The following is a 21981-nucleotide window of genomic DNA, read 5'->3' as shown; positions in this document are numbered from 1 at the left end:
ATTTAAAAAATGACTATAATTCCTGTTTTATGTTCTTTCTAGAGTTGTTCTGAGGCTGAAATGAATTTATGTAAGTATACTTCATAAACTGAAAAGACTGAACAAATGTGAGATATGAAAAAGGCGTCGTTAGCTCTTACAGCAACATTTTGAAATGTATCGTTTTCATGGTAAAAACTGCTAAGCCCTTTTTATGATCAGCAAAAAAAGACAAAAACATTTTCCTTGTCACACAGTTTACTGAAAGGTTCAAATGTGATAATGTTAAACATATTGCAAATTATTAAATACCATACAAATATTAGGAACCATGGAATTATAAAAGTAGTGCAATTTACTGATTAGCATAGAATTCCCGGGTTGACTTCTCCACTAATTTAGTTGGATGAGCATAAGGAATGTACTAAATTTGTGAGTCTCATTTTTTTCACTTGTAAGTGGGAATACTGATAGTAATTGTGTCTCTCCCTCCTGAGCTATGCTAAGTATAGCAGTATTGCTAAACTATACTCCAATATCAACTTTCCTTATTTCCCAAGTGACAGAATCCCTGAATTTTAGGTTGGATGGCCACTGAAAATAAAGACTACATTTCTTAGCCTCCCTTGTAGATGGGTTCTAGCTGTTTTGATCAATGGAATGTGAGCCGAAGTGACTTATGCAACTTACAGGTCAAACCCTTGGGGCGGTGGGGGTAGAAATCTTGAGAGAAACAGGGAGGACCTCAGCTGCTGGGGAGTCCGTAACCAGATGTATTCCTATACACTAGGAATCTTTCATCTTCATTAAACAGTCTCTATCCTCTAAACAAAGTTTAGAAAGCCCTGCTTTGTCATGTATTATGAGTACCAACAATAAATTCCTCACTGTATCCAGTGAAGGGGTAAGGTAGGGTAGGGGATTGACTCTAATAATTACTGAGCTACAGTTGAGACTCTGACAGGATGGTAAGTACTACCATGCTTCCCCGAAAATAAGACCGGATCTTATATTACTTTTTGCTCCAAAAGACACATTAGGGCTTATGTTCAGGGGATGTCATCCTGAAAAATTATGCTAGGGCTTATTTTCCGGTTAGGTCTTATTTTTGGGGAAACACGGTACAGACAAATGATTTAATAACATTAATTCTTACTCTAACATATTTCTTACCTGTATATTCAGAAAATGGCTTATGTATTACTCCTAGCACAGGTTTACCGTTTACAGCCACACAAACCATAGTAGTGACATACTTTCGAAGATCCTCTGTGGAAAAAAACCAACCAATAAACAAAACACACGCCTGTCAAAGTAACATACAAATTCAGGATACAATGCAACCCCCCCTCAAGCAACAGAGTCTGGCAATGAGAGCCAGTTTAAGGAAATAGTTGAGTTTTGGTTTTATAAATGGATTAGCTGGGTTATTTTTCTAGCCTACTGCTTTATTAGCTGCATGTCTTTGGGAAAATTATTTAAATTCAGTTTCCTCATCTGTAAAATATGGACACTAATTAAGTACCCATCTTTAGGTATAAATTTAAATAATGTTTAATTTTAACATTAAATTTAAAAATTAAGTTAAATACTTAGAATAGTTCCTGCACAAGGGATGTGCTTACTAAGTATTATCACTATCATATAATCAGGCCAATCTCTGTTTAGGGAAAACTTTTTATAAACAAACTCCTTGATATTCTGTATTCCTATTATCTTAATAGAAAAAAATAGTTTTATAATTTCAGTTGCTACTATAACAGCTAGAATAACACACCTAGTGTCTTCGTCCTGTTCTCCAAATAGTTATTACCTATTGTCTGTTAAGGGACAAGTTCAGTGCTTAAGCATTAGAACACAAAAGGTGAAAAAGTAGAAACCCCATACATTCAGAACTTACCATCTAGAAGCAAGCAAGTTTAACATATACACCAAGAGAACAGAGAAAAGGCAGGTATTAGCTATCTTTAGGTAAGAAACAAGGCATGGGAGAGGGTCCACAGAAATTAAATCTGAGCTAGGACTAGGTAAAAAAGAATGGAAAAAGGGGATGGGGTGGTAATTCTGTTTTGCTACTTACTTGCTGTCTTGGTGTCTAGGGTTTAGTTTACTATTTTGAATTTCCATGATAGATTCATATGTAATAAAATTGAAATTCCCACTATCACAGGTATTGTATTCTGACTACATAAACAAACACCTCAATATACAGAGAGTGCCCAAAAATGTATACACATTATAAGAAAGAAAAAACTGTACTAAAATTATGCTGATGGTAACCACTTTGAACACCTCTTGTAACTGCAGAAGTCAAACGTGACTTGTATTCATCTTTGGATATTGGTATTATATATATTGAGTATTACAATTTTAATACAGTTTTTTCCTTTCTTAAAATGTGTATACATTTTTTTGGCACCCTCTGTATAAATAAACACCTGAATAAACAGGTGTCAAATAGGAACTATTTTGTTATGACTGCTAAAAACTTCCCTTCACACAAGAATCAATGACATAACATAGCAAGCCACTATCACTAAGAGTATGGCATAAATACAGTGTTTTTTTTTTTTTTTGAGGGGGGAACATTGATAATAACCTATCCTGTGCAAATGGTTCATATGACTCTGCATTAATCCAGCTCTCTGTCTTAAAAGAATCTAATTGGAAAAGATGTTTTAGCTTGGTAAAATACCTATCACCACATACACACTGCCTGCCTTAATTCTGATTCTCTGATATATAACGGCAATCTAAAGATTGAGATCAATTTTAATTTTAAAATTACCCGTATATTCCTGTGTAGCATCAAGTGGGTCGATCCAGACAGTAACACTTTCCGCTGGTACCTCTTTCGGGGTGGCTATTTCCTTCAGGATGTCCTCTGGAATTTTACGATCCCATAAGATAACCTCCTGATCGGTTGCATCCACATGTTCCTCCGTATTTATCTGCATTAAAAATAGCTGATAGTTAAAAAATTTGAAGTAAAACAAAATCACTAGCTGAGAAAGCAGAAAAGAAACACTTCAGACAAAAATCACATAAATTCAAAGTAGATTTTTTTTTTTATTTCAAGGCATTTCATTGCAAAATAAAACTACATGTAAAAGAAATTCCAGCAACATCTTGTCTTCAAGTACTTTCCAATCTAATGTTCAAGCTTAGCTTATTGTCTAAGCAAGACAAAGAATCCAAATATAGAGAAATAGAGAAATACAGAGAAAGTAAGCATCAAAGGAACAAGCAGGCTACTGTGCTTTCTGACAAGCTCCCTTTCCAGAGTAGATCAGTGTATTAATATTTATACTGAATGTGATACCATGCCCAGACCCCATACTACAGTGTCAGAATAATTATAACACTGACAGAACATAAGCAAAGTCATTCAGGGTGAAAACCCTACAACTGTCAACAATCTCTGCAAAGTACCCCAAAATATCCCAAATTGTTATAGAAGAGGTTAAAAATAGTAATATTTCTGAAACACCAAGCCACTTAAGTAACAAAACATTTTAGTACAGAGTATAGTAAACATCCAATTCATCCATTCACTTTTTCCTTTATTGATTTAGCAAATGTTTACTGATTGTTTACAATATGCTTGACACAGTGCCACGTCATAATGTAAAATGGTGATCAATGTGCAACAAAGATCTCTGCCCTTGTGGAGCTTAGATTCTAGTGAAGGAGATAAGCAACCAACAAGATAACTAAACCCTGTGGTATGTTGGAGAGTGGCAAGGAGGAAAAAATAAAGTAGGGAAGAACAGGAAGTATATTGTAGGAGTAAAAGGATCATTATTCATAATAGCACCAAAGTGGAAACTACCAAATGTCCATCAACCGATGAATGGATTAACAAAATGTGGTACATCATACAATGGAATACTATTCAGCTATAAAAAGAAATGAAGTACTGATTCATACTATAGCATGGATGAACCGAAAAACATTATGCTAACTGAAAGAAGCAGACACAAGAGACTACACATTGGACGACTCCATTTATCTGAAATGTCTAGAACAGGTATGTCTATGGAGACAGTAGATCAGTGGTTGCTTGGGGCAGGGAGTAGAACACAGATTAGCCATAAATGGGCACAGGGATATTAAGGTGATAAAATGTTCTAAAACTGACTAACGACAATGATTGCACAAGTCGGCAAATCTATAAAAAACTACTGAATTGGATATTTGAAATGGGCAAATTCTATGATATGTAAAACATGTTGCACTAAAGTTGTTTGTTTATTTTTAAATGACAGGATAGGTAAGGAAGGCCACACTGAGAAGGTGATATTAGAGTGAAGATATTAAAAAAAGTGAGCCTGGCAGGCATCTAGAGAAAGCACATTCCAGCCCATGGAATAAAAAATGCTAAGGCCTTGAAGTGGGAGTGTGCCTGGTACATTTGGCGCACAGCAAGGAGGCAAGCATGGCTAGAGCAAGTGAGCCAAGAAAGGAGCTGGAGATGAGGTCTGAGAGCCACATGGTAAAGGACCCTGCAGGCACGACAGAGCCAGTTACCCTCCATCATAACCACTGTTACCAATGTGCAGAGTCCTAGCCATTGCAGAAAGCTAAAGAAAGGTGGGGGTGTGGGGCGAGGATTGGAAAGGAAGAAGCAAAATCCTAATATTATGCAATTGATGGCTGATTATTGAGAAAATCCAAAAGAACTTGTGGATAAATTACAGAATAATAACAGAATATAGCCAAGTTGCTAGATCAATAACTATCAAAGAACTGCATTTTTATACACCAGCAACAAATATTAAAAATATTTAACATAAAAAAAAGGAAACCTAACAACAAAAAAATAAGTTACCTGGAAATAAATGTACCCAATATTTGCAAAAACATTATCAAGAAAATTAAAACTATATTAAAAAACACTAATAACTTTTTAAAAATGGTAAAGATGTCAATTCTCAGTAAACTACAAATTTAACGTAAGTCTAATAGAAATCCCTACAGGTTTTTGTTTTTTTTCCCACTCTTGGAAATAGGACAAGCCATTTAAAAAAAATTTACAGAGCAATTTAATTAAATGCAAGAGCAAAAAGCTAGAAAAAGTCATGATACTCTGGGGAGAAAAAAAAGAAAAAAAGAATATTATAGTGGGGTGACTTTCCTTACCGCACTATGAATATCAGAACTTATTTTAATGCTAGAATAATTAAGACTGAGGCACTGGTGCCATATTAGCTCCTCCCCACCATGGCTTCATTGAGGTATAATTGACAAATAAAGTTGTACATATAAAGTGTACAACATGATGATTTGATATGTGCATATACTGAAATGATCACAATTAAGTTAATTAATGCATTCATCACCTCACCAATTTACTTTTTTCCTTTGTGGTGAGACCCTTGAGATCTACTCTTGAAGCAGATTTCAAGTATATAATACAGTATTATTAACCATAGTCCCCTTGCTGTACATTAGATCCTCAAAACTTACTCAGTTACAACTGAAAGTTTGTACCCTTTGAGGAACATCTCCCCATTTCCCCCACCCCCTAGACTCTGGCAACCACCATTCTACACCCACTGTTTCTAGGATTTCAATTTGTTTTTTTTAATTTCACACATAAGTGATACCATGCAATATCTGTCTTTCCGTTTGGCTTAATTCATTTAACATAATGCCCTCCAGATTCATCCATGTTATCCCAAATGGCAGGATTTTTAAATTTAGTACTAACACTAAAATAGCTAAATAACAATCCTGTATGTGTGTGTGCGTACGTCTTCTTTATCTACGTATTCATCTATCAATAGGCACTTACCATCCTGTTGTTCCCATATCTTGGCTATTGTGAATATTTCTGTATTTCTATAATGAACATGGGAGTGCAGATATCTTGAAATACTGATTTCACTTCACTCAGCTCTTTATCCAGAAGTGAGACTGCCGGATCACATGGTAGTTCTATGGTAGAAACTCCAGTTTTCCGTAATGGCTTTACCAATTTAACAATCCCAACAAAAGTGTAAAAGGGTTCCCTTTTCTCCACATCCTTGTCAACACTTGTCTACTTGATAACAGTCATCCTAAAAAGTGTGAAGTGATACCTCATTGTGGTTTTGGTTTGTATTTTCCTGTTAATTAGTGATGTTAAGCACCTTTTCATATAACTGATGGCCATTTGTATGTCTTCTTTGGAAAAACATCTATTCAGGTCCTTTGCCAATTTTTAAACCAGATTATTTATTCTTTTGCTATTTAGTTGAATGAGTTCCTTATGTATTTTAGATATTAACCCTTTACCAAAGACTATATAGTTTGCAAATATTTTCTGCCATTGCACAGGTTGCCTTTTCATTTAGCTGTTCAGCTTTTTAGTTTGATGTTGTCCTACTTGTTTATTTTTGGTTTTGTTTTCTGTGCTTCTGGTGTAATAGCCAAAAAAAAAAAAAAAAGTAACAATTGTTTCGACAAACATCAAAGAGCTTTATGGTTTCATGTTACATTTAAATTTCTGTTCAGTGGTGGAAGACAGAAGTCCAGTTTTATTCTTTTGCACATGGTTAACAAGTTTTTCCAGCACCATTTATTGAAGAGACTGTATTTTCCCAATGGTGTGCTCTTGGTGCCTTTTCAGAGATTAGCTGAATCTATGTGTGGGTTTGTTTCTAAACTCTATATTCGATTCCATTGGTTTATGTGTATGTTTTTTTATGCCAGTACAATATTGTTTTGATTACTTTAGCTTTGTAATATAATTTGAAATCAGAAAGTGTGATACCTCTGGGTTTGTTCTTCTTGCTTAAGATTGCTTTGGCTACTTGGATCTTTTGTAACTCCATACAAATTTTTAGGAGGGTTTGTTCTATTTCTTTGGAAAAAAAAAATGCCACTGTAATTTTGATAGGGATTACACTGAATCTGCGGATTGCTTAGGGTAGTATGGACATTTTAACAATATTAATTCTTCCAATCAAAGCACATGCAATACCCTTGCATTTGTGTCTTCAATTTCTTTCATCAATTTCTTATAATTTTCAGTACACAGGTCTTTCAGGGACTTGATTAAGTTTTTATTGTATTTTATTGTTTTTGCTGTTACTATATATGGAATTGTTTTCTTCTCTTTCAGATAGTTCATTGATTGTGTATTGAAACACAACTGATTTTTGTATAGTGATTTTGTATCCTGCAACTTTACTGAATCCACTTATTAGTTCTAACAGTACTTTGGTGGAATCTTTAGGGTTTTCTACATGTAAGATCACGTCATCTGCAAACAGAGATAATTCTACTTCTTCCTTCCCAATTTGGATGCATTTTATTCCTATTACCTACCTAATTGCTCTGGCTAGGTCTTCCACTGGTATGTTCAATAGAATTGGTGAGAATAGGCATCCCTGTCTTGTTCCTCATCTTAAAGGAAAAGCTTTTAGCTTTGCACCACTGAACATTTTAGTTGTGGGCTTGTCATACTTGACCTTTAACGTTACGGTACCTTCTTTCTATACATAATTCGTTGAGGGTTTTTAAAGGATGTTAAATTTTGTCAAATGCCTTTTCTACATCTATTGAGATGACCATATGATTTTTATCTTTTGTTCGTCCTTACATCCCAGGAATAAACCCCACTTGATTATGGTGTATGATCCTTTTAAGGTGCTGTTACACTCAGTTTGCTAGTATTTTGTTGAGTACTTTTGCATATATGCTCATCAGGGATATCGGCCTATAACTTTCTTTTCTTGCAGTGTCCTTGTCTGGCTTTGGTATCAGGGTAATGCTGGCAGCATAAATTAAGTTTGGAAGTGCTCCACCCTCTTCAATTTTTTGGAAGCATTTGAGAAGAATTGGTATTAATTATTCTTTAAATGTTTGGTAGAATTCACTCATAAAGCCATCTGGTCCTGGAGTTTTCCTTGTTGGGAGATTTTTAATGATTCAGTACCCTTACTAGTTACAGGCCTATTCAGATACTCTATTTCTTTATGGTTCAGTCACAGAGATTGTACGTTTCTAGGAATTTATCTATTTCTTCTTGGTTTCATCCAGCTTGTTGGCATGTAATTGTTCATAATAGTGTCTTATGATCTTTTGTATTCTGCAGTATCAGGTGCAATATCTAGGCTTTCATTTTTGAATTTTATATATCTGTTCTTTTTATCTTAGCCTAGCTAAAGGTCTGTCAATTTTATCATTTAAAGTAACCAACTTAGTTGATATTTTCTATTGTCTTTCTAGTCTCTGTTTCATTTATTTCTGCTCTGATCTTTATTCCTTCATTCTGCTAATTTTGGTTGTTCTTTTTCTAGTCCTTTGAGTTATAAGTTGGGTTTGTTTTTCATATTTTACATCTTTCTTTTTTCTTAATGTAGGCTTAATTTACCACTATGAACTTCCCTTTTAGAACTGCTTTAGCTGCATCCCAGAAGCTTTGCTATGTTGCGCTTCCATTTTTATTCAAGATATTATTTTCATTTCTCTTTGACCCATTAGTTGTTCAGTGGTATGTTGTATAATTTTTACATATTTGGAATTTTCCAGGTTTCTTCCTGTTACTGACTTCTAGTTTTACACCATTGTGAGTAGAAAAGTGCTTTATATAATTGCAACCTTCCTCAACTTGTTAACACTTGTTTTCTGTCCTAACATATGATCTATCTTGGAGAATGCTTTGTGTGTTCTTTGCAAGAATGTATATTCTACTGCTTCTGGGTGGAATGGTCTGTATATGTCTGTTAGATCTTGATGCTTTCAAAATTCTCTCTGTCTTGGATTTTTGAGTTTTAATATAATGTGGCTCAATAAAATCCTCTTTGAATTGAAACTGTGGACCTATGAGCTTCATGAACCTGGATGCCCATATCTCTCCACAGATTTGGGGAGTTTTCAGCGATTATTCCTTTGAATAAACTAGCTATTCTTTTCTCTCTCTTCTCCTTCTGGGATTCCCAAAATGTGAATAGTTTCACTTGGTGGTCCCCTATAATTCATATAGGCTTTCTTCATTCTTTTAGTTCTTTTAGTTCTCCTTTGAATAATTTCAAATGATCTGTTTTTGAGTTCACAAATCCTTTCTTCTGCTTGATAACGTGTTCTGCTGATTCTCTGTATTACATTTTAAATTTTATTCACTGTATTCTTAAGCCCTAAAATCTCTATCTTTTTAATGACTTCTATCTCTGTAGAACCTCTCATTTTGTTCATGCATTGTTTTCCTGATTTATTTGAGTTGTCTATCTGTGTTCTCACGGCTCATTGAACATCTTTAAAACAATTATTTTGAATTCTTTGTCTGGCAATTTGTAGATCTCCATTTGTTTCAGGTTGGTTACTGGGAAGTCATCATGTTCCTTTGGTGGTGTCCTGTTTCCTTGATTTTTCTGTTTTCCTTGAAGTCACCTCCTCCAGTCTTTGCTGAGTGACTTTGGGAGAGAACTACCTTCACCAGGTAGTCTGACTAGGGACTTTGAAGATTTCTCAGACTTTTTATTTGGATGTGCTTTCCCCACACTTCTCAGTTCCTCTTGGAGGGTAACTGTAGGCCTTATCTCAATCCCACAGAAAGGCCAAGTGCTGAGAGCCTTTCATTTGTTTTCTCTAGGATGGTGCCCTGAAATGCTTAAGTATGTGAGCCTTTTCCCAATTCTTCAGAGTCATGTTGGCTTTCTACATTTGCTCACTAGCTATCTGCAAAAGCTTGCTTTCATGGTCTGCAGGAGCAAGTACCAAAATCAAGCCAAAGAAGGTGGGTGGGGTGGTTATGGGTGAGATGTGTGAAGTTTTAGGGATGCCCATGAGCCATTTGGATTCTTGCAGGCAAGGAGTCTCCAGTGGCTAGTGGGTAGGCTTTCTGGAGTCTGCAAAGCTGTTAGTAACGTTACTTTGATGAGTTCTGAACCCTGGTTGCTGTGCTCCCATAGTCCCTCTGAACCCATCAGCCTTGCAGATCACCTCAGTAATCTAGGTGAGGTGAGGAAGTGGGTCTCTGGGCCCACTTTCCCCAAGCTGTCCTGAACAGCTGGGGAAGCCAGGTGCTTCTTCACATGCTCCTGTGGGTTAAACTGTAGGCTGAGGAGGGTCCCTCCTTGCTGTGCTGCCTTGGGGAAGGAGTGATGCAAGCAAGGTAAAAATATTGGTCTTACTCTCGTCAATGCCTCTATTCTTAGATTTTTTTGCTCCAGTTGTGTGCTGGAGCTTCTCCACTGGACTCCCAGACTCTCACAGAGGTACTCTTGTTCATGGGTAATGGCCAAAATCTATGTTCTGTGAGGGAATGACAGTAGAGAACTCATCTTCTGCCATCTTACAGACGTCACTCTAAAGTATTTTGGCTTTAGAATTTACACTCTTAATGACAATGCTAGGCTACCACAGATGAATGAATTTAAGAGTAACACCATGCAAAAATCACAAAATAAACTTAAAACAAAAATAAATCCCATAAAATAAAACATACTCTCTGTGTCTCAGTCACTCTAGTTTACAGAAATGCAGTGCAAAGTCTGTGTGGCAGCTACTGTACCTCATGATTAAGATTTCTGACTAGAGTTCAAGTCAGCTTCTCCATATCCTTTCAACTGAGTATGAACTAAAAACTATGGAACTATATTTGAAAAGATCCTCTCTAAAAGTCAGGTAAGGGAGAAAAAAACTGAGAGCAAGATCATCAGCACAATTAGCTGATCTGCTTTTGTACAACTATTTATAACCTGCTACTACACCATTACACACCGACAAATATAATAAATCCACTATCCACCATTGTAAATGGGCTTACAAACAGATGCTAAGGTCAAAACAGTAAGTCTTCTTCAATTCTATCCCACATTCCACATTTAATCAGGCAGTAAGTCCTATAAATTCTACCACCCAATTCTAAATACATGTCGCTACATATACTAAGAAAATCCTGGTTAAAACTGCCATCTACCCCTCACCTGGATTCCTAAAATAGCCTTTTATTGTCTTGCTTCCTATAGTGCATTCTCTGATTTATTCACTCTTTCAACAACTATTTAATGACTACATATTCTAGACTGTTTGGGGTACTGGGATATAATAATGAAAAAAACAGACAAAACTCACTGCTTTTATGGAGCTTCTCTCCTCAACTCAGCAACCTGCCTCTTCCAAAATCAGACCGTGTCTCTCCCTGCTTAAAACCTTCCAACAATTTCTCATTACACGGAGATAAAATCCAGACTGCTTACCATCATCTACAAGGCAAGGCTTGGATGATCCGGCCCCAGTAAACTTTCTCTATTGGCACTTACTGGTACAGACTTACTTGTCTTCCGGTCCCTTGGCCTCAGGACCTTTGCACCTGTACTTGTACTCTTCTGCTCATATACCCTTTCCCCAAATCTCTGCATGATAGTCTGTTTTTTGTCATTTAGCTCTCAGCTCAAATGACAGTTCCTCAAAGTGGCTATCCCTGGCTACCATGGCCAAAGCAGGATCCCCCAGTCACTCTTTCCATATGTTCTTACTGTTTTTTCTTCAAAGCCAGTATCAGGATGAAATCAACTCATTTGTTTACATGTAAACTATAATTCTTAAGCTACTAAACATGGGTGTCCAAACTGTGGCCTGTGGGCCAACTGCGGCCGGCAATCCATTGTTAATTGGCCCACAGCAAATTCCAAAAATATATTTAGTTTACTTAAATAAACCAGGTGAGGCAATATGTACTTCACCTCGAGTGAGTGGCCCGGCTGTTTGTGTATTTTACCGCATATGGCCCTTGGTAAAAAAACGTTGAAAAAAGTTTGGACACCCCTGTACTAGAACGTAAGTTCTGTGAATTCAAAGACAGTTTCCTTCATTACTGTAGCCTCATTCCCACTGCCTTAACAATAGATGCTTAATAAATACTTCTTGATTGACAACATTATTCTTTACTAATATAGTTTCATTTCTTCTCCACAATCCTTTTCCACTCAATCTACTCTCCCTTCCACATTGCTACTGCCTATATTGTCCCACTTCTCAACAGGGAATTGAACAATAAGAAATCAAGACCCCAAAACACAATTAATGCTACTCACATGACAGTTCAGTTACTTTGGGGTCAAAGAGGCTTTTGGTTAATGCCTTAAGAAGGTACCATTTACTATACTTCTCCATAAATCATTAAATCCTAATAAATTTTTGGGTATAATGCCTCACACTGTACCTATAACACAGCAGTTATTCAATAACTATTTTCTAAATGGATAAACATTGCTCTACCTGTCTTATTCTCCTTCTACCTTTTCAGAAAGCTTTGACTATCAACTAATTATCTCTCAAATATATCTCTATAAATAAACATGCTCTAGTGTCTCACATCTTAAAAACACACCAAAAACAAACAACACCCCCACATAGAACCTTCTCGTAGTCTCATATAACACCCGAGCCAAGTTCCTCAGAGCCCAATTTTTTGAAAGACCTGTCTTTACTCACTGTCTCCATTTCTTTACCTCCCATCTTTTTCAATTTTGCTTCGTTCCCAGTAAGCAAGCACTCACAAAGTTTACCGATGACCTACATACAGAACCATTATTAAGAGTATGTGTTCTATGATAGGAATTCCAGCACCTTGATTTATTGGTATGTGACTTACCTAGGCTAGTCACTTAATCTTTCTGAGCTGCAGTTACTCATTACTAAAAAGTGGATGATATATCTCTGTAGAGAGTTCTTTGGATGAATCAATAAAATAAAAAAGGTAAAAACAAACAAACAGTATAGTGCTTAACACACAATAAGTACTTAATAAAAGTTGGCTGCTACTGTTCTTATTAAATGGTATTTTCAGTCTGTTATCCTTGGCCCTAGGCCCTCACCTTATCCTTTCACACAATATTTTTTCACTAAGCAATCCTGTCCACAACTGGTTTCAATTAATATCACAATACTCACTGATGGCTTACAAACTTGTATTTCTAATTCAGATGTCTCTTCAAAGTTTCAGAGCCATATGTTAAACTACCTCCTTAACATGTCTCCTTGAACATATCAAAAGCATCCCCTCATAACCGTCCTCCTTGTACTGTCATCCCCCACTCCACTTCACCACCAGCAAAACACCAAGTGTGCAAGTCCCAGAAATAGAGGAGTCATTCTTGACACATCCCTTGAAATTCTCATATCCTTCCACATCTATCTTCTCCACAACCGTAAACTCCAATTCAAAATGTTTCATCTTTCACTTGAAAAAGTCTACTAACTGGTCTACCCCCTCTAAACTATTCTCTAAGCATCTACCCTGAGCCCTTCCAATCATTCCAAACATTGTAGTTAATAGTATCTTCTATAGTTATACCTCCTATACTACCTTACATACAGAATTAGACAGACCTGAAATGATTCTCAGACCATTAAATGAATCTCTGTGAGTCAAAGATTTTCTAGCTGTGTAACCTTTGGCAAATTATTTAGCCTCTCCAAACCTCAATTTCTTTACCTGCAAAATGGAGGCAACAGTACTTAACCTCCTATGCTTTTGTCAAGAGTAAATTAATAGTGGCAACAGAAGCTTAATTCAATGCTTGCCATTTGTCACGGTCTAAATAAATGTTAGCTAGTAAAACAAGTTACATATAACTTTCCCATTGCCTGAGTCCTGGTCCTCATCTCTCACATAGCCTATTTTAGCACTCTCCTAACTGGTCTCACCCGCCTCTAAATGCCTAAAACCCAAAGTATGGCATATTGTAGGCTTTAAGAAAAGTCAGGAAAATCTGGTCTTCGTTTAGTACTCTAGGGTTAAACCAAAGATCAGGTACAAACTTCTTTGGCATATAATACAGCGCCTACCTCCCTTACTAACTTCTTCCACAGTAATTCTCGACTGTGCTTCTGATTCAGATTCACCAGGCTACTTGAAGTTACCACAGTACCATCTCTATTGGGTCTGCCCCTTTGAACTTGTTTTTCTCCCTGTCTGCAACACTTATGGCTGCACTAATTACCACATTACTATTTATCTCAACTTTATAGGAGTGGAAACTGTAACTCAAAGAAGTTAAAAGACTGGCCAGGATCACGTAGGCTGAAGACTGCAAAAGATGTCAAGGCAGATGTTCTTTGCACTATATTAGAACTTCTCAAACTTTTCCAGAGAGTACTTCTATTGAAAGAATTTAACTCCCATCCTTGAGGTCAAGGAAGACAGAAACCCAAGCTGCTCCGACCAGCATGGAGTACCATGCTTTATCTTCAAATAAATCATTGTCAAAACTTTGAACAAGTCAAGTAGAGGACAGGAGCCCCTCAAATAGAGAATTCCCTTTACTTTAAATCAAAACTATAAGTGTAAGTATGTCTGTTCTGTGTTTGTCTGCAAATCTACTCCAAGAAACTACCTTCAGCCTTCATTTTCATCATTATCCACGGGATATAATGAGACACAGTGTCACACAAATGGCTGCAGTTACACAGTGAAATCAAGTATTGCCAATGTGTTTAGGAGAAGAACTGCTGCCCTGAGGATTCTCACAAGATCCCTAACATGAGAAAGGTTGAAAACAAAAGGAAATCCAGGAATCCTAGGCCAAACTTGAGTTTTCTTAGGACAATACTCACTTCTCTAGTGTAGAGCTTCTCAACTTGGGCACAAATTGAAAAATTAGGCCAGATAATTCAGTATTATGGGGGGCTGTCCTAAGCATTGTAGGTTGTTTACCCTCTACCCACCAGATGTCAAAAGGATGCCACCCCCAGTTGTGAAAACCAACAGACATTGCCAAATGTCCTTTTGGGGAAAAACGCCCCCAGATGAGTGCTCTACAGTGACACCTGGTATACCCTAAATTTTACTGAGGGATGAACACTAGATAGGAGAGTTCAAGCATCTTACTCTAGATAGGAAGGTCATGGGAGAAAAGAAGAGACCTGCTCCATTTGTACAGGGCACCAGGATAAAAGAAAAGAGTCTCTGTGGTTTCTCAGTGCTAACTTTCCATAAGGAAGTAAACTGAATGGGATTTAAGTTCCTTACCATTTCAGGTGAGGCTTCAAAAACAACCGGACATTTAAGGCTGTACTTCTGGGTGTTGGGGGAGGGGAGGGAAGAAAGCAAAGAATGTAGGGTTGTCTCTACTTAGATGGCTACAACATTTGGCCTCTAGTCTAACAACATAGTGATAAAAGGAGATAGCTCAACATGACACCATCCTATTTTACCATTGTATAAATGAACATAACCCACTCTATTCCACCAATCACCATCCAACATGAACACTAAAGATGTACATGCAAATATTCAGTCACAAGGGGAAAAAAAGCTATTTTATATAAAGGCAGAGATTTCAACATCTGCAATTTCAAAATCTTAGCTTTTGTGTTTAATAAAATGCAGCTCACTATCCTTGGCAGCTATTCCCTTAGTGTTTGCTAATAAGTGAGAAAGCAAACTCAGAATCCTGTGGAATTTACCCAAGGCAAAAGGTTTGGCAGGGATGGGGTGGGATGGAGTTTGCATGTGAACATACATGCACACAGATACATGTTTTTAATATTTAAGAGTATTTTTGTCTCTACTCTAAAAAAAAAAAAAAAAATTCAGCTCTGCTTACTATATTTCACTATTATTGTTTTTAAGTTTCTACATTTTTATGTTTTCCCCAGGAAACCAAACATAAATTTTGTTTCATCAAGTCTCCTAAAAATCTAGCTAAAAAAAAGAGTTAGATAGTTGATATAAACTGTGTACTAAATTGTCCTGAGCCTCAGATTTCCCATCTCTAAAGTGGGCATAAACAAAATTTACTTCTTAAAGTTGCTGTGAGGATCAAATAAAGTTTTGTATCGCCAGTATCCAGACACCTAGAATACACTTAATAAATTATTATTACTATTGTTATAACTATTATACATCAACTTCTCTGAAACTCCTGTTATCTTCCACAAACTCTAAAGAACGCTGCATTTTGCAGAAGAGAAAAATATATTTTATAAGTACGTCTCACATCTAGATGCCAACACATAAGTATTATCTGTGATGACAACAGGGTGGGGCAAAAGAAAAAGTGAAAATTTGAGTTTTGTTTGAGAATTCTTGTGTCAATTATATCTGGTATTCAGCAACTCATATTATGAAAGTCAATGTTCCTTCCTGCTGCAAAAAAAATTTTTTTAAAGGAAAGGAAAAGAGAGTAAGAAAAAAAGACAGATGGAAAGAAAGAGAAAGAAAATCACAGCAATAACATGACAGATGAAAGGGAGGATCACACAAGACATATACTTAATTCTACAAAGACAATCCTCTCCTAACTCTTTCAAGAACAGTAAAAGGTTAGACCTTTCCAAGAAGCCAGGGTAGATTTCACTGTTTATCTAATTAATTAAATTCCACTAGAAACAATTTTTCTTCCCAGTAGCCAAAACCTACTGTTAGGTAAGTTAAGACATGCATTTATAAAGTACTGCTACACTATGTAGAGCTCTTCCTCTGGAATTTGTAATACGTTTTTAAAAGCTTTATTCATTCAATAGCAGCTCCACTAAAATTAAGTATTAACAGCAAATACAAAGTGTCTGTGTCTGGATTGCCCTAAGAAAATATCAATTCCTTACCAGAAACCTACCGAAAGAAAAGGCGAACGCTCTTAAATTGTTCTTTTCTGGAGTAAATAAGGGATAGGCGGTTGAAAGGAAGTTGCTGGAAAACACATTTTCAGCAACTTCCTTTCCTTAAAGGGCCCTCAAAATATATGCCATTAAGAGGGTCCTGATAACACTACAGCTAAAGTAAATGATGAGCACACCCCCACAAACGCCTTGCATACAGCAAACAGCTCCACAGCAACAGTTCCCCAGTTCTCGGCCTTCAGTGGGCTCCTAGCAGGTCGGCCAGAAAACCGGTATTCTAGTCACGACTCTTCCAGTAATTACATCAAGGAAGGCTAGAGGGCTTTGTGGGTTTTAGCCCAACTCTTTCATTTTACAGAAAAGCCTGAGGCAGGGAGCGGTTAACTTTCTCAGCCTTTCGACGTGAAAGCCCACCCAGAACCCTGAGCTCCAGATCCCGGGTCTAAAGTCGCACAGACACCTGGGAAGGGGACAGAGGGGCATGGGCCCTGAGTCTGACTGCCAGCAATTTCATCCAGCTCTTCCACGAACTGTTTGTATGACCTTGAGCACCTAAAGTTCTGCGTGTCAATCTCCATCCACATCTGTAAAATGGGAGCCAGAGCCCCACCACCTGAGGCTGTTGGGAGGAGTCTGCGAGCTGGGACTCGTTCCAAGGCTCCATGCTTCCTGGCCCGAACTCTCCGCCCGTCCTCTCCCGCCGCTCGCGGCACCCACCTGCACGTTAGGGAAGGCGGTCTTGAGCAGGTAGAACATCTTGCGGTTGGACAGCACGTCCCCACTGGTCATCTTGTCTTCGGCTCCCTCACGCGTCTTCCCCTTGGATTTCTCGTGGAGGACGTTGCTCTCGCGGACACGCCTCACTTCGTCGCCACCGCGCACGGCGGCCAGCACCGACACAGCCAGCATCTCGCGCAGGTCCACGGTGCCCCCGTCCGCCGCGGCCACCGGCCCCGCCGCGCCGCCGCCGCCGCCGGGCTCGCCGCCCAGGCCGAAGAGGCTGAAGCGGCCGGCCAGGAAGCCCGAGTAGAGGTGGTACAGCACGCCGAGCCCCAGCAAACAAAACACGGCCACCCCCAGCGGGGACAGGCGGATGCCCATGGGGGCCATGACGCCGGAGGCCGGGTGCTCGGGGCAGCGGCCCTTACAGGCCTCCGGGCGCCCACCGCCGCCGCGCTCCCAGTCCAGGCGCCGCGAGGACTACACCGGCGCCCGCTCCCCGGCGCCCGCGCGCCCCATCGCTCCTTCCTGGGAAAGGCAGAGCCGTGCCGCCAAGGACACAGTCGGCCTCCGCGTGCCCAACTCCCCGGGGCCGCGCGGCCCCAGCTCCTCAGCTGGCCAACGAGCTGCACGTCCACGTTAGCCAACCGCCGGGAGGTGAAAGGGTAGCGTGGGTGTGTATCCGGGTTACGCAAGGGGCGGGGCGAGGGGCGGGGCGAGGATGGGGCGAGGCGGCCGGCCAAGTGCTCTGGGAGGTGCTGGGCTGCGCTGCTTCCTTTTATTGGGGTCCCGTAGTGTTTGGGTTTTCACACCACTCCTGGATGTGGCGAAGCTACTTTCTACGCAGGGAAGGCTACTGAGTGCTTTGTGAAAGTCTAATCTCCCTTTTAACACCTGTACATGGCTGAAATAAAGCCATAATGACAGTCCTGACTGCCCATCGCTCAGATTGTTGAGGAACCAAGGAAAATACAAGTCATTTTCATAGAGATCTGTATGCGTTTTTCTTCAGCACTGGTGTAGACAGAGCCTGTAGCTTTAAATCGCCTCTCCGCGCTCTTCCAGGCAGAGCGGGAGGTGAGCGGTGACAGGAAGAATTTTACTTGGCCCTTCATTCTGTTGGCCTCTCTTGTGATCTAAATGTTTATGCATTTGTATCTGTATGTATGTAGAGATTTTTCCCGTTACCTCCACTCTGAGCTGCTGAAAAGCATACCTTGATCCTAGGCTTTCATAATGAAAAAACACTCCGGACTTCTCTCCCTTGCAAGGATACTTTACCTATACCATCCTCTCAGAGGTTGAGGGGGGAGAGGAATTGCCTGAGAAAGTCCACTTGATATAAAGGTCCTCCCATGATGGTCAGTCAATCTAGAATATGTAATCTTTGAGACAATGTACGCCCTCGAAATGTACTTACAGAAGCATTTAACAGAAATGACTGCCTTCTACTATGCCATTGGTCTTAGCAAGAGTAGTGAATACTTCACTAAATTTTAATCAGTATTAAAATAAGTATTAATAAGTTTATCTTCCATCTTAAAAGTGAATATTAAGATGTGCAGTATCATTCTTAAATGTTAGAATATTTACATAAAATCAACTTAAAATGCATCCTATTTTACTATTCATAGTCAAAAGTCATTGGTTTTAAGTGGACTTTAATACTGTTGACCTTAAAAACTGTAAGTGTACAGAATGGATTCTGAACATCCATTGCTAAACAAGTCATTAGAGACAGCCTGACCTTTACCACTTCCTTATACTTCAGGACTGCTGTAGAATCTGCAAATGGTTATACAGATACAATAAACAAAGACTACTGATTGCTTGGTTTCCCTGCTGGCAGTCTGTATATAGCTTAAAAATAATCACAGCACAAAATCAAGTACAAATACAAATCAATGAAAGAACCGTTCCTGGAGTGTTGACAGCACTAGATCTTAAGGAACTGGCACTGTCCTTGCCAGCTTTTGGGAGCATCTTTGAAATTAAGCAAAGCTCCTTTCAAAAGAAATCTGAAAGTGAAGGTCACTAAATTCAGGGATAAATATAAGGGATCAAAGACTGAGGTATAAAGGCATAAAATGAACAGAACCACCTGAAACTGCACTATGAAATCAACAAAATGTATGAGTTGGGTAGTAGCTGTGAAAATATTAAAAGCGTCACTGGAAAGCCTGGCTGATGTTTGTAAAAATAAACTGAATATTATTTTCCAAGGATATTGGAAAGGAGTATTGGGCCGTGGTCACTGTGACACTTATGCAAAGCGTCAATGATGAGACAACTAGAGAGATACTAAAAGCTCCGGAGCATTTACGCTGCAGGAAAGGGATTTAAAAAGTGAGGGAAAAAATGCCAAGGGATGTGAAAAAAAGTGCAAGTTTAAAGATCATAGTTCCAAGAAGTGCTCGAGTAGTCAAGACACAATTGATAATAAATATTAATAAAAGAAAACATGTAATCATTAAGAGAAGCTTAGGACAAGGAGAAAAAATTTAGTTAATTACATGTGGGACAGTGATGTTTTCTTAGAACCTTTATAGCGATTTGATTAAAAGAAACTTGCTTTCTCAATAATAAGTTGTTAGAACCTTTTAAAAATGCATATATACAAATAAAAATATAGGAAAGTAAATGTAAAATAGTGAATTTGTGGTTTGTGTGTGAAATAAATAATACCCATTTATGAAACATTATTAACCTCTTAAATGATAAAGATATTTTGGTTTGTGTGAATGACTCCTGACCCCAAAATCTACCTTGGGGAAACTGTGTCTGTGTGTGTGTGGGGGGGGGGGGGGGGAGAAGAGGGAGAGGGAAAAATCTCTGCCAGTTATTTTCCTTGTATTTTTCTTTTTTCTTTTAAAAGTGTGTTTTAGGGGGACAATATAATTAATTAAAAGTTTAGGCAAGTTGGACCCTATGTAAAAGTGCTTTCAGTATCTTTCTGAGAAAGCAAAACAAAACAATGAACTGATGACATTTCTTCATGTTTAAAATACCAGACTTCCAAGAACAGTATTATTTGGATAGTCTTCCCTTAAGTAATTCAATCCTATAAAAACAATAATTCTATTTTGTAATAAGTATCTCAAGTGATATGGTGTTTGGTTCTGCCATTATAGTTCTATCTTTGACAGCACATGCAATTCTTGGGACAGTGGCTTTCATATGTTAAGATTGTGGATGGTCTATTTCTAATACATGATCTACATCCATTCTTAAAACTGTTTTACCCTGAGATTTAGAGTTACTCAACTAAATGAGTAACTTTTTCAATTAATATAAAATAATTATGTTAGCATTAGAATTTTCTACTGTGACCCTGATTTTATAAACAATAATAGAAATATTTATTAAATACAGTCAATGTTATAGATACATACAATAGAAAACTACATATAATTTTTACCCTTTGAAATTATAATCACTCTAATCCATATGAACAACATGAAGGCAGGCAGGTATTTTACATATTTTTATATCCTCTTACCTAACTCAGATGCTTTCCGTATCCAACTTAGTAAAGATTCATGAAACTGAACTTTTAAAAGCTAATTTTAACAAAATTTTGTCTACCATGCAAAGGGTTTTAAAAAATGTTGAATTTAACAAATACATTACCAATCCAACATTTGTCTGTTTAAAACATTTGTTTCACAAGCATACTTTGTTTCACAAGTAAGCTGAAATAAATATTTCCTTTCGATCTGTTAAGATGTTAAATATTTGTTAATTTTTGTGTGTGCTCTTTATTAAATTTAGTGCTTGGCAAAGTATCACTTCAGTTAGCAATGTAAAATTTCCCACATCATATTTATTCTCTAAGTGATGTGAACTCATGTTACACATTTTGCCCACTATCTACCTGAAACCTCAGGTAAAATCGTCTATTTTTCCCTCTAAAAAATTTGCATTGAACTATAGTTAACATACAATATTATCTTAGTTTCATATGTATACCACATTTACTCGACATTTATATACCTAAAGAAGTAATTACCATAAGCCTAGTAACTATCTGACACTGTACAACATTATTGCAATATTACTGACTATACTCCCTATACTGTACTTTACATCCCCATGACTATTTTGTAATTACTAATTTGTGCTTCCTAATTCCTTCACCTTTTTCACCCAGCCCCCCCAATGCCCCTCCCATCTGGCAACCATCAGTTTGTTCTCTATATCTATGAGTTGGTTTCTGTTTTGTTTGTTCATTTATTTTGTTCTTTAGATTCCACATATAAGTGAGACTATATAGTATTTGTCTTTCTCTATCTGAGTTATTTCACTTAGCATAATATCCTCTAGGTCCATCCATGTTTTCACAACTGGTAAGGTTTCATTCTTTTTTATGACTAAGTAATATTCCATTGTATATATGTACAACATCTTCTTTATCCAATCATCTATTGATGGGCACTTAGACTGCTTCCAAAATCATCTTCTTAACTCCATTTAGCTAAAAAAATATAATGTGGTATTTAAATTTTATAGTCTACAAAAAATAGCTTTTGAATGGGTTCATCAATCATGAGTAGACTATATAGTCTATGGAATTGTATTCATAATTTACAGTGACCCTTGAACAGCATGGGTTTGAAATGCACGGTTCTACTTATACACAGATATTTTTTTTTCAATAAATATATTGGAAACATTTTGGGAGATTTGTGACAATTAAAAAAAAACTGGAAGACAAATCTTATGCTT

At 37.7% G+C, this 21981-nt stretch overlaps 1 protein-coding gene across 1 annotated transcript in view; it reads right to left on the bottom strand.

The window, feature by feature from the left end:
- Positions 1-17908, bottom strand: part of BPNT2 (3'(2'), 5'-bisphosphate nucleotidase 2) — a 31920-nt gene extending 14012 nt beyond the window's left edge. Inside the window, exons 1-3 of the mRNA XM_019717578.2 lie at positions 17254-17908; positions 2768-2930; positions 1153-1248 (exon numbers count right to left, since the gene is read on the bottom strand). Of these exons, the coding sequence (XP_019573137.1) occupies positions 1153-1248; positions 2768-2930; positions 17254-17646 (652 nt within the window). The 5' untranslated portion in view covers positions 17647-17908. The remainder of the gene's footprint in view (positions 1-1152; positions 1249-2767; positions 2931-17253) is intronic.
- Between the last annotated feature and the right edge of the window lie 4073 nt (positions 17909-21981).

This window comes from Rhinolophus sinicus, linkage group LG14, assembly GCF_036562045.2.
Source record: "Rhinolophus sinicus isolate RSC01 linkage group LG14, ASM3656204v1, whole genome shotgun sequence".
Lineage (NCBI taxonomy): Eukaryota > Metazoa > Chordata > Mammalia > Chiroptera > Rhinolophidae > Rhinolophus > Rhinolophus sinicus.
Note: the sequence above shows the minus strand (reverse complement) of the source record. Positions and strands in the feature narration are given on the sequence as shown.